Source organism: Electrophorus electricus, chromosome 22 (genome assembly GCF_041902795.1).
Source record: "Electrophorus electricus isolate QZ-2024a chromosome 22, ASM4190279v1, whole genome shotgun sequence".
Classification (NCBI taxonomy): Eukaryota; Metazoa; Chordata; class Actinopteri; order Gymnotiformes; family Gymnotidae; genus Electrophorus; species Electrophorus electricus.
In genome coordinates, this window is record NC_137518.1 from 11,883,981 (window position 1) to 11,897,713 (window position 13,733).

At 38.6% G+C, this 13,733-nt stretch overlaps 1 protein-coding gene across 1 annotated transcript in view; it reads right to left on the reverse strand.

Annotated features, from left to right (window-relative positions):
* Positions 1–478: 478 nt before the first annotated feature.
* The window catches only part of nckap1l (NCK associated protein 1 like), a 30,804-nt gene continuing 17,549 nt past the window's right edge, over positions 479–13,733 (reverse strand). The window contains exons 15-31 of the mRNA XM_027016596.3: positions 13,605–13,663; positions 12,023–12,168; positions 9,808–9,940; positions 9,280–9,399; positions 8,853–8,989; positions 8,287–8,418; positions 7,500–7,718; positions 7,007–7,137; positions 6,548–6,645; positions 4,525–4,618; positions 3,476–3,558; positions 3,217–3,297; positions 2,385–2,478; positions 2,177–2,293; positions 1,396–1,505; positions 1,146–1,235; positions 479–1,024 (exon numbers count right to left, since the gene is read on the reverse strand). Coding sequence (XP_026872397.2) covers positions 908–1,024; positions 1,146–1,235; positions 1,396–1,505; positions 2,177–2,293; positions 2,385–2,478; positions 3,217–3,297; positions 3,476–3,558; positions 4,525–4,618; positions 6,548–6,645; positions 7,007–7,137; positions 7,500–7,718; positions 8,287–8,418; positions 8,853–8,989; positions 9,280–9,399; positions 9,808–9,940; positions 12,023–12,168; positions 13,605–13,663 — 1,961 coding nt within the window. The 3' untranslated portion in view covers positions 479–907. The remainder of the gene's footprint in view (positions 1,025–1,145; positions 1,236–1,395; positions 1,506–2,176; positions 2,294–2,384; positions 2,479–3,216; positions 3,298–3,475; positions 3,559–4,524; positions 4,619–6,547; positions 6,646–7,006; positions 7,138–7,499; positions 7,719–8,286; positions 8,419–8,852; positions 8,990–9,279; positions 9,400–9,807; positions 9,941–12,022; positions 12,169–13,604; positions 13,664–13,733) is intronic.

Genomic DNA, 13,733 nt, shown 5'->3' on the forward strand with positions numbered 1-13,733 from the left:
GCTGTGTGTAGCATTGTGTGTAAACAAGAACGAGACTTCATAGAACAGAGTTTGGTCTACACCACTGTTTAATCATACTAGAGAAATGATAAGCTGTTAAAAATGTGAAGTTCATGATTCTGTCATTAAGTACATTTCTTTCACTAGAGAGAGAATGAGATAATGAGAGAGGAAAAACAGGCCCATGTGGTTTTAGATTCTATTGATTTGAAGATTTCTAATTGTTTCGTATAAAACCGAGTGGATTTATTTTAATATTTCGATTCTGAAGTTCTTATATTCACATTCACAAATGTAGTGTACTGAGAGGATAAATGGATACATTTGTACACTTACAAAAGTTAAAAAATAATAAAGTTATTTTTTTATCAGGGAAAAAAAGTAAGGAGATACAAAGAAGACCATGTCTACGGGTTCTGAGTTCTTTCTTTTCCTGAATATGCTGCTATATTATCAGAAGAGCAAGACTCCAGTGATCAATAGCATAATTAGATTTTTATTGAAAGTGAATTTTACCAACAAGTACAAAAAATTAACTACGATATAATTAACATAATACGTTACTGTTGCATAAATTGCATAAATATTAGTGGCCAGCCATTTACCATTTCAACATTATACTGCATATGGTACTACATTTTCAGACCAAAATTAACCAGTTAATATCAATAACATAATTTAATTTTTATTGAATATGAATTTTACAAACCTAGAAATTACTTTGAAGGACATAGCCCTGTATGCTATAACTAACATAATGTAGGAATGTTAATTGCAGAAAATATTAGTGGGCAGCTAGTTACCATTTCAACATTACATTTAAACCAATAGATCTTGACTTTAATTATGCTGTAATTGGCTAAAATCAAAGTTTTGCCTTAATATGCATTAAAGTTGTTCTGGAGGTTTAACCCATAGTGTAGATAAAGGCTCTGTGCACCTCTCTGTAAGCATTGCGCAGAAGCACATATGGAAAGCAGTCTTCTAACATGTCCTGGCTTAGGAATGGTGACTCGTCCACAATCTAAAACAGGATGAACATGACATCATAGATGAGATACCCAAACCAAAGTGAAGACACCAAAACACGCCACCCAAACATACTGATAAAAAATAACATACAGAATGTAGATAAATTAGATTACCATGTCCAAGAGCAGACAGACAGAGTCTCGATTTTTAACTTCTGTTTTGTCCATGTTCTGTCCAAGTTGCAGCAAGATTGAAGATGCTACCTATTGAGAGCAACCAAAGGGGCATTTCCTAAATGTTTTATTATTATATGGAGAATCATATATAGGATGAATCATGAATCCCAAAATGTATCTCCTAATGATTTGATGAGCATTATATCACAACAACCGGTGAGTTTTAGCTTTCATGAGATGAGCTCACCTGAAGGAACTCTTTGAGATGCTGCTCAATGTTCTTATTCTGAACAGTAAACATGGCTGCTGATAGATGGTTAACTGCAGCTGCCAGACAGTGGATGTTGTTTTGGTGACCTGGCATGAACAAAGCAAACATAAATGTATTAATGTTTCTATTAAAACTGTTTCTATTAAAACTAGTAAGACTGTTTATGTTAAAATGATTATGTTAAAACGATTAATTCATTATTCCTGCAGAAGTACCAGGTACTTTAAAGTTTTGTATATAAAAATGAAATTAATAAATTTTCTATAACATTTGATAAATGTTACTAAAAATTTGTAAATTGATCATTTGTTCAAATCTGGTCATTATTAGCGTACACATCTTGTAATAGGTAATGAATAAATAGGTCAATATTACATTCTTAGAAAAACTATAACTATAGAAAAATTATAAACTAGAAAAGTAGTGTCATCTGCTTTACAAAGGTCATTATCAACCCACACCAGTGCAGTTTTAGTACTATGAAATGCATGATATGCATACTGAAATGCCACGTTAGTTCGCAACTTGGGGGACAAAAACCTTCAATAATTTGTACAAAAATGGTAGAACAGAGAGGCCAATAGTTGCACACAACTAGAGAGTAAGGTTTATTTTTTGTAATGGTTTAACAGTGGCTAACTCAAATAGATCTCTGTCTTCTACTTTGCCAAATGACAGCGCTCTACTGATAATTGATAATCACCCTGTTTTGAACCCTCTGTGTAAACCCAGTCTTAACAGCCCCCTATTACGTTACCTCCACGTTCTCGGCTGTAGAAAGAATTTGGATCCACAGACAGGGTGGGCAGGGAAACTGCAATATACACCAGCAGCAGGCAGGTGGTTTTGTACTCGTCTTCATTGGATGAATTGTCTAGAAACGAGAGTTTTAATAGAAGAAAGATGTTTTAAACCCCCAATCACTGAATTTGTGGAGTGGCAAACACAAACAGTAAGGATTTTACCTGAACGCATGTTTGAAATCGCTGAAACCAGAGCAGGATCAATGTCACATGGTAAACCAGTTGCAGATGCCAGTTCATATACACTGAGTGCTACCTATACATGATCAATGGCACAAAAAGGAAATGCAGAATTCTAATTCAAAATGTATTCTACAGAAAGGCCAAGGAGTAAGCAAAAAGATTACTGTAGGGCGAACACACTTTGAGTTATCACAGTTTTCTTGTTTATATTGTCAGACCTGAATGAATGACATGAGTTATGTGATGGGTGCTTTCATACAGAGGATTAACATCCATCACGGGTGATGCATCCACAAATGGACAGCTAAGATGGTCAGTGGTTTACACCTGACATTTCCATTATTCTCGAATGTGCCTACTGTGACCACTTGTGATCAGAATTCCATGTTAGCTAACCAGCACTTTTCAACACTTTCCTGCAAAGGTTTCTTCATTAGATGATGCAGATGTCTAGGTGATCAGTGTGGTATCATTAGTATCATTATAAATATTATATGGACATATATGTCCTTTGAAGGTGATTTAAGATGGATGTTATAACAACATTACATGAAATGACAAAATTCCTGTTTCAGCGGCCGATACAGATTGAAATGATTTTCTTTGTAATTATTTGTGCAGGTTTATGTCAGCTTTTATAAACAGCACTCTTAAGTGAACTGTAAAAAGTTGTTTAAAAGATAATGAACAAATAAAATGAAGTTTTTACTCTTCTACTTCATGCATTACTACAGTAACCTTTACCACATTTAATTAGGTTTTGTTTTTGCAGTGAAAACTTCAGATCATTATCCTCAGTGGGGGTTCTTACCTTGATGTCTGTGTCAGTACAGACGTAGTCTTTTAGGCATTCAATGGACCCCATTAGAAATGGGCAATGTCTGTGCATGACCTGTAGGAGAAAATGCCCAAATAATTCAAAAGATGCAAAAAGGTTTGAAAACGGATGATAACATTTTACACACAGACCATTGCTTGTACAGTTGATGTGTTTTATAATGCACATACACAATAAAACCTGGTTCATAATGAATAATTGTATCATCTATTTAATAAGCGTAATTAGCTACCTCTTCTAGTGCCCCTTGAGCCATTGTTCGGAAAGACAAAATCACCCCAATGATTGTCATTCTCTTCAGCACATTCTCGCAGCCTTTTCAAACAGAGAAAGCAAATAATGGTTTATACTGGATGCTGGATACATTTGGCAAACTACTTTTTTTTTGCTAAACTATTAAGCAATTAAGGCCTAATTAAACAAGCAAAAAGCACTCAAGGATTTGATCTATGGACTTCAAAACTAGCTGTTCCTCTGTTCAGAGAGACATCTATTACTGATGACACTTTTACAATAGCACATAGTTCCCAAGAGCCATTGTCCAGGTTTTTGTGGTGTGTGAAAGGACCAGCATGCCTTCTACTGTTCTTGATGATTTCAGTGTGACCATTTCTGTATAAGACACGATTAGCCGTACTTTCCGGACATTATTCTTTGTCAGCAGACAATGTCGTAAGGACCAGGTTAATTGCACAATAGATGCTCTAGGAGTGACTTACATACATTTATCTGTATAATAAGGTAGGTGGTCCTTGGAAATCAAACCCATAACCTTAGAGTTGTTAGCACCATACTCTACCTGTTTTACCAGCTATGCTACATGAGCCTGTATGCATGCTAATGACATAATTGCGTAAAAATAAAAAGATAAATCCCCTAAACTCATTTGTCCTACCAGCCATTATGTGCACATACAAGTGATGGAAATGAGCTGACATAAGACCATATTATCAATGGCTACCAAGGCAAAATCATGGCAGGACAAGATCAAGCACTAAGGACTAGGCTGATGGAAGCATCTATTACACCCAACAAGACCCAACATGCAGACTGTGCAAAAGAGCCTCTGAGACAATCCAGCACCTAATAGCAGGATGCAGGATGCTGGATGGGAATCATATACAGGATCATATGCAAGACAGAAGCTGGACAGTCCTGGAAGTGTATGCCTATAGAACAGGGGTCAGTGAGCGGAAGTGCAAGGGAGGTGTTTCTAATAAAGTGGGTAATAAGTATATTTGCAAGTGTCAACAGCCTCTTGGTTACAATTTAACATTTTACCTGTCAGCCTCTTTTGAAGGTTTTGCATTGTCTCAGGTTTATCAAAGTTAGCTTTCATTTGCACCAGGACATCCATGTTTTCAAAGACAAGTTTCTGGAAAAGAAAAGAAAAAAAAAATACATTTAAAAACAAACTGAACTGAAACCACAATTTAACCATTAACTGCATATATAAAGCTGAATTGCTGATAATTCCTTGTTTCTCTGAATTTAGGACAGTGGATCGAAGTAAACCTTAGTAGTTTTCTGCCAACATGCAAAATATTTATGGAACCTATATAATAGATTATTAGTACTTTATGTAAAGTTAGTGACAACGCTTAAACAGCATATGTAATGGCTCAAGTGCCACAGGGCAAGGAGCAGGATGCACAGACTCCCTCGATGGAGACAGACATTTACTGAAAAACACAGAAGACAAAGGCACTCACATATAACGTAAACGGTGAACATGAATACACATACGACTAACATTAACAATGTGAACATTAACACTAACGTGAACATGATCAATACACGACAACAAAGCACACTCCCACAGGGGTTTTAAGCACACACAGACGTTCCAGGACTGAACCATGTGCAGGTGTGTACTAAGTACAAAGGTGTGGTTACAAACAAGACGATTAAGTCCCACTGCACGTGGTGGGCCGTACCACGTGACTAGAGGGGAGGGGAGCATTCCGTGACAGCATGTAAATTTGGAACTTTTAGCTCTATTAAAAGTGGTTGCTATGCCAGGGTATCACATTACGGAAATGCTCTAGAGGAAGGGGGTCTAGGGTTAAGGTTAGGGTTAGGCTAAGGTTATGGTTATGGTTATGGTTATGGTTAGGGTTATGGTTAGGGTTATGGTTAGGGTTATGGTTATGGTTAGGGTTATGTTAGGGTTAGGGTTAGGCTTATGTTAGTGTTAGGTTTAGGGTTATGGTCGGGTTAGGCTTATGTTAGGGTTAGGGTTAGGGTTAGGGTTATGTTTATGGTTATGGTTAGGTTAGGGTTAGGGTTAGGGTTAGGCTTATGTTAGTGTTAGGTTTAGGGTTATGATTCGGGTTAGGCTTATGTTAGGGTTAGGGTTAGGGTTATGGTTATGGTTAGGGTTATGTTAGGGTTAGGGTTAGGCTTATGTTAGGGTTAGGGTTATGGTTATGGTTATGGTTATGGTTATGGTTAGGTTAGGGTTAGGTTAGTGTTAGGTTTAGGGTTATGATTCGGGTTAGGCTTATGTTAGGGTTAGGGTTAGGGTTAGGGTTATGGTTATGGTTAGGGTTAGGGTTAGGCTTATGTTAGTGTTAGGCTTGGGGTTATGGTTCGGGTTAGGCTTATGTTAGGGTTAGGGTTAGGGTTAGGGTTAGGGTTAGGTTAGGGTTAGGTTTATGTTAGGGTTATGGTTATGGTTATGGTTAGGGTTAGGGTTATGTTAGGGTTAGGGTTAGGCTTATGTTAGTGTTAGGTTTAGGGTTATGGTTCGGGTTAGGCTTATGCTAGGGTTAGGGTTAGGGTTAGGGTTAGGGTTATGTTAGAGTTAGAGTTAAGGTTAGGGTTATGGTTAGGGTTAGGTTAGGAATAAGGCTGGAACTAAACTCTGAAGGGCAGTATTTCCTCAGTACTGGATTTATGACAGATGTTTTTATTTGTTTGTTGTAACTGGATAAATATTTTTTGGACACAAAAATATCAGCACCTCTGTAGAATACACTAACTGTTACTGCACCTCCCAATGTCTTATTTATTCTATGGTAACATGAGTAATGGCTTAACGAGCTTAATGAGTTTAACGAGCCTAATGAGCTTAATGATCTTGGCAACTTGCTTCTGTCCCCATGTGGAAAAGCTGAATGAAATCTCCAATGTCTTCAGAATTTTCAAACAGTTTTTCTGCTCTTGGATGCAGCCCAGGTATATATACCCAAGTATAATATATATCAGAGAAAAATGTTTGCTAGCTTGTTGAAACACACAAATGAGGCTTTAAAAAACAAATTCCTTCATCATCAACACTTTTTAACAATGTTCCACAAACCTTCAGCTCGCTGACTTGTGATGTAATGTGCCACATCAAGTTCTCGCCAAGAAACTTCAGTCCATAAGGGCCAATCAGTTCAGCCAGTGCTCGCATCTCTGTGCACACAAGTAAAAGTAAATATGCAAATACTCATTATTTGCATATTTGCAACGCAAGATTCATATTTAAATGAATAAGCATGATTAAGTGTTAGTCTGCAAGACTATGTGTGTTAATATTACAGTAAACTATATGGTAAAAGTTTGAGGAACTTTTAGGTAAATGTTTTAAAGTATACTGTATGTTCCTTAATGAATTAATATTGCAAAAAATAAAAGACATGAAAATAGAAATTAAATTAAAAAATAAACATTTATACAATTTATACATAAAAAAATATAACCTAATAATATAACAGTGAATTACAGTAATTACAGTAAGTGCAGACTGTCTGAACCAGTCAAAGATTTACTTTACCACAAATATCCGAGTATTCGTCTGCTTTAAAGTTCTGCTCATTTTCAACATTGTGGTTGACAAAGCAGTGCATTGTGGGACAATGCGCAATGAAGGCACTGCTAGCCTGGCGCAGCAAGCTCTCCAGGTACCTGTATCACACCGAGAATAGGAACTGTTCTTACTATTTCAAAAACATATCATATAATTTGTTAAAAATTGACACTTCACTTAATATTAATAACCCATATCCATTCTTACAGCTGCTGCAATCTGTGCTTGCTAGCTCAGTTATCAACCTTTTTTATTACTAGTTTCAATTAGTATGTTATCAAGTTGAAACTATAGAAAATGAAAAAAAAAAAAAAAAAATAATTAGATACCAGGATATTTCAATTCTGATTCTAAATCTTTGCTCTTTGATAGTCATGATCAGTGTGTGTGTGTGTGTGGTCTAGGCTGAGGTGATGGAGAAAGTGTTAGTGTATGCTGTTAAGACTGAATCTCTTCTAACCAGTTAGTGTAGAGCGTGGTGATAGTCGGTGCGCCGTGTGAATCCAGTGGTTGTGTCTGCTGTAAGAGGACATTCTTCACCAGTCTGGTAATGTCCACGTTGATGTATCGAGTAAGGGTGTAAAGACTGGTCACATAAGTCTGGATCCCCGCCAGCAGCTCAGAGGGTCGGGCGATTTCCTGAGTGGTTTGGTTATAATGGGCCATCCGTATAAAGATCCTGTAAACACACGTCAGTTAGTCTAAGTTTTTTTTTCTGCTGTGGCATATCATATACATGCTGAAAGGAAGGTGTGTAAGATTTTGTGGAAAAAACAGTTAAAATGTGAAGTGAGTAGAAACTCGATTCTTGTCAGGACACAACCATGTTCTTCCCTTAAGATGATGGTGGTCAAATTTTTAAATAGTTTATAGTTAAATAGAAAATGTTTAATTGATTTGCAAATTGTTAATAGTAACTTTTTGTAACTAGACTATGATGTAGAATGAAGAAGATCCCATTTGAACTACTGTCTGCCTGTAATTGTCTGTTGTCTAATTGCCTATTGTAAGTCCTGTAAGCAGGAGGGTTGGAAGGCATGCATGGACAATGTGTTCTTTACAGCTTATTCAGCTCAAGATCTTGACAAAGAGCAGATCCATATCTAATCCATCTAATCCACATCGTTTGAAACAAATTAACCAAATGAGTCAGTAAAGCTAATATTGTTACAAATGAAGTCACAACAGCCTCTTTGTACATGATGTTACCATAACTTAAAGTTAAAGTAGTCCCAGTAAAGTCCTACTTGCTGAGGCCCGTTTCCAACTGTGTGAGCAGAAACTCAGAGGGCACGAAGATGTGTTTAAACACGGTGAATTCAGAGCACATGCTGTATGAAGTGCACAGCTCTGTAAGGGTCAGGTGCATCTTATCCATGCTGAGGAAAAGAGAAAACAATGTTTTGATGTCATCACTAGCACATGGTCTTAATTAGATGCGTTTGATGCCATCACTAGCACATGGTCCTTAATTAGGTACGTTTGATGTCATTATATACCAAAATGGAACAATGCTTCAAGATGCTTCTGTAAGAAAAGCAACACATTCTCATAATACGATGTATTCTATATTATATCATATTATATTATAGCATTTGGCAAACAGCCTTACAGAATTTGCCTGATGGTCTAATTTAAAGTGATTTACATGTTTTCTCAGAATAACAGTATGTGTGCTTCATAACTGTATGTTGTCACATTTATGTAGGTTATGAATATTCTCTCATTGCTTTTCAAATCATGGCTGAAGTTGTTGGCCTGAAGAAGCACATGAATGCACCTAACACTGCCTAGTGGTTGCTGTCAGACTCACTTGGTGACGACAGCCCTGTCCTTCCTCTGACTCTCAGCTCCTGGTTTATTTTTAGGGGCATCTTTTTTTGGAGGTGGTTTCTTCATCTTTTTGTTGCGGGCTGCGCTTATGGTTTCAGCAGAATGCTTTGGCAATAACTGAAGGATAGAATATAGAGAGGAAAAAAGGCATTTCTCACAATAAGGAGAAGATCAGAGAATACTCAAGGCAGCTTTGGAATAGTACTGTGCATTTAGTCTAGTGGACTGATGGTTCACCATCAGATGACAGCCCTCAACAGATTTCTGGACATTACTGTGTGTCCAGCCAGCATATGAACAGGCTTTATCTAATAAGTGGTGCTTGGAATTTACTGGCATTTTATACATGTAATGTAGAAAGGAATTAATTTGATTTGTGGTCTCTGAAGAGCTCATGCTTCGTGAACCTGCTCATGAAGGTTGCATTGCTCAGTAGAAATCTCCAGCACAACTGTACAGGTCTGAATGGCAATCTCTTCCATAAAGGTTACACACAGTCTCAGAGCTTGTTTCTCCATCACCTCCACCTAAGCAATACACACACACCCACACACACACACACAGAAAATCTCAGAGCTTATTTCTCCATCACCTCTGCCTAGACAACTCACACCCGCACACACACACACACACACACACACACACACACACACACACACACACACACACACACACACACACACACACACACACACACACAGTCTCAGAGCTTGTCTGCACATCGCCTCTGCCTAAACCACACACACACACACACACACACACACACACACACACACACACACACACAGTGCAAGGCAGTAATAACAGCACTTTATCATTAGAAACACACATATAATTTAATGGCACTACAAAATCCCTGTCACAAACAATCAGTGATATCTCAGCAGTCATATCAAAGCAGGTTTCACAAGATGAAAACACTGCTCATTACTGACCTCTTCAGGACACATTTGGTGTGTGTTCTGGCTGAAGTGGGTACAGACCATGGGGAAAGCCATAAGATAACGTTGCATGGAGACTTCTTCACTGCTCTGAGAGAACATCTTCTCAAACACACGTGTGTAAAAACTGAAAAAATAAACAATACAAACTCAGGATCAACTTGCCTCCGGCTTTGATCATAGCAAATGTGAATGGACCTGAATTATGAGTTTTGTGACATAATGCTGCACTTGGTGACATATTTCTAATACTACGGTGCATCCGGAAAGTATTCACAGCGCTTCACTTTTTGCACATTTTGTTATTACAGCCTTATTCCAAAATCGATTAAATTCATTTTTGCCCCTCAAAGTTCTACACATAATGACAAAGTGAAAAGTTTGTTTAGAATTCTTGCAAATTTATTAAAAATAAAAAACACAAAAAAATCACATGTACTTAAGTATTCACAGCCTTTGCTCAATACTTTGTTGAAGCACCTTTGGCAGCAATTACAGCCTCAAGTGTTTTTGAGTATGATGCTACAAGCCTGGCACACCTATTTTTGGGCAGTTTCTCCCATTCTTCTTTGCAGAACCTCTCCAGCTCCATCAGGTTGGATGGGGAGTATTGCGGCACAGCCATTTTCAGATCTACCCAGAGATGTTTAATCGGGTTCAAGTCTGGGCTTTGGCTGGGCTACTCAAGAACATTCCCAGAGTTGTCCCGAAGCCACTCCTTTGTTATCTTAGCTGTGTGATTAGGTTCGTTGTCCTGTTGGAAGATGAACCTTCGCTGCAGTCTGAGGTCCAGAGTGCTCTGGAGCAGGTTCTCTTCAAGGATGTCTCTGTACATTGCTGCATTCATCTTTCCCTCGACCCTGACTAGTCTTCCAGTTCCTGCTGCCGAAAAACAACCCCACAGCATGATGCTGCCAACACCATGCCTCACTGTAAGGATGGTATTGGCTAGGTGATGAGTGGTGCCTGGTTTCCTCCAGACATGACGCTTGGCAATCAGGCTAAAGAATTCAATCTTTGTTTCGTTATACCAGAGAATTTTGTTTATCATGGTCTGAGAGTCCTTCAGATGCTTTTTGGCAAACTCCAAGCAGGCTGTCTTGTGCCTTTTGCTGAGGAGTGGCTTGCATCTGGCCTGATTGGTGGAGTGCTGCAGAAATGGTTGTCCTTCTGGAAGGTTCTCCTCTCTCTACAGAGCAACGCTGAAGCTCTGTCAGGGTGACCCTTGGGTTCTTGTTCACCTCCCTCACTAAGGCCCTTCTACCCTGATTACTCAGATTGGCCGGGTGGCCAGTTCTAGGAAGAGTCCTGGTGGTTCCAAACCTCTTCCATTTATGGATGATGGAGGCCACTGTGCTCATTGGGACCTTCAATGCTGCAGAAATTTTTCTGTACCCTTCCCCCAATCTGTGCCTCGATACAATCCTGTCTCAGAGGTCTACAGACAAGTCCTTGGACTTCATGGCTTGGTTGTGCTATGACATGTACTGTCAACTATGGGACCGTATTTTGACAGGTGTGTGCCTTCCAAATCATGTCCAATCAACTAGATTTACCACAGGTGGACTCCAATCAAGTTGTCGAAACAACTGAAGGATAATCAGAGGAAACAGGATGCACCTGAGCTCAATTTTGAGTCTCACGGCAAAGGCTGTGAATACTTATGTACATGTGTTTTTATTTTTATTTTTTTATTTTGAATACATTTTCAAAATTCCAAACAAACATTTTTCACTTTGTCATTATGGGGTATTGTGTGTAGAATTTTGAGGGCAAAAATGAATTTAATCCATTTTGGAATAAGGCTGTAACATAAGAAAATGTGGAAAATTTAAGTGCTGTGAATACTTTCTGGATGCACTGTAATTTAAGTTGTGGTTCAAAAAGCCCTGTCCTTCATGATTTGTAACTTTGTTCTATTTAAAAAGTATTGTCAAGTTAATAATTATGGGAATGTTGATGAGAAGCACCTTCTTGTAGTTTATCTATTATGAGAGTATTTAGGGCAAGACTGAACATAAGATGTGCAGATGCAATGCATTCCTACAACAAAAGACTTACGTAGCTTTAAGTGGTTCCTGCTACTGCATGTTGGTTACTAACTGTACTCACTACAAAGTCTTATAGGTTCAGCCTACACTTCAAGATTAAGAGATTAGGAATGATACACTGCAAAAAGAACCAGGCTTGCTTTTAAATTTTAACCTACCACAGAGAGGAGAGATCAGCTGTTTCATTGAGAAGTTCATCCACATTGTCCATCATCTTGGTGTGGAACTGGGTCATGTTCATTATCTTGGCAAGGTCTGGATACTCCTTCAAGGGTAGGGTGGCCTTGCCTACACTGGTGTAGGCCTGGGGATTATATGTATATATGCAAAGAGTAAATCACATTGTGGGATTATATACACTGCCTGGCCAAAAAAAGGTCACACACTCTAATATTTAATTGGACTGCCTTTAACTTTGATTACGGCACGCATTCGCTGTGGCATCGTTTCCACATCTTCTGCAATGTCACAACATTTATTTCTGTCCAGAGTTGCATTAAATTTTCCCCCAGATCTTGTATTGGTGATGGGAGATTTGGACCACTGTGCAAAGTGTTCTCCAGCACATCCCAAAGATACTCAATGGGGTTCAGGTCTGGACTCTGTGGTGGCCAATCCATGTGTGAAAATGATGTCTTATGCTCCCTGAACCACTCTTTCACAGTTTGAGCCTGATGAATCCTGACATTGTCATCATGGAATATGCCCGTACCATAAGGGAAAAAAAATCCATTGATGTAATAACCTGGTCATTCAGTATATTCAGGTAGTCAGCTCACCTCATTCTTTGGGCACGTAACGTTGCTGAACCTAGACCTGACCAACTGCAGCAACCCCAGATCAGAGCACTGCCCTCACAGGCTTGTACGGTAGGCAATAGACATGATGGGTGCATCACTTCAGCTGCCTCTCTTCTTACCCTGATGTGCCAATCACTCTGGAACAGGGTAAATCTGGACTCATCAGACCACATGAGCTTCTTTCATTGCTCCAGAGTCCAATCTTTATGCTCCCTGGCAAATTGAGGCCATTTTTGCCGGTTAGCCTCACTGACAAGTGGTTTTCTTAAGGCTACACAGCTGTTTAGTCCCAATCCCTTGAGTTCCCTTTGCATTGTGCATGTGGAAATGCTCTTACTTTCACTATTAAACATATCCCTGAGTTCTACTGTTGTTTTTCTACGATTTGATCTCACCACATGTTTAAATGATTGCCGATCACGATCATTCAGGATTTTTTCCTGACCGCATTCCTTCCCCACATTCCTTCCCCACTGTCCACTGTCCTTTTAATAATGCGTTGGACAGTTCTTAACCTGATTTTAGTAGTTTCAGCAATCTCCTTAGATGTTTTCTCTGCTTGATGCATGCCAATAATTCGACCCTTCTGAAACAGATTAACATCTTTTCCATGACCACAGGATGTGTCTTTCGATATGGTTGTTTAACAAATGAGAAGCTACTCACTGCATCCGTTAGGGTTAAATAACTTGTTGCCAACTGAAATATAAATCACCCATGCAGTAATTATCCAATGGGAGGCTCCTATCTATTTGCTTAGTTAAATCCAGGTAGTGACCTTTTTTTTGGCCAGGCAGTGTATATACACAGAGTAAATCGCATTGTGGGATTTCATAAGATGAATGTTAAATAAAACCAAAATATGGTGTTATCTATGCTTTACTGGAAAATATTCCATGAGATATCAAATCTAGAAATCCAATAACATTCACATCAGTACCTGTAATCTTAGCCAGTCCATTCTGACAGCCTTGAAATCAAATTCTTTACCACCTTCCACTGGTAGACAAGCGGGAGAAAAGATAAATAGTTCAAGTTCAAGTTTGGTTTATTCGTCACATACATAGTC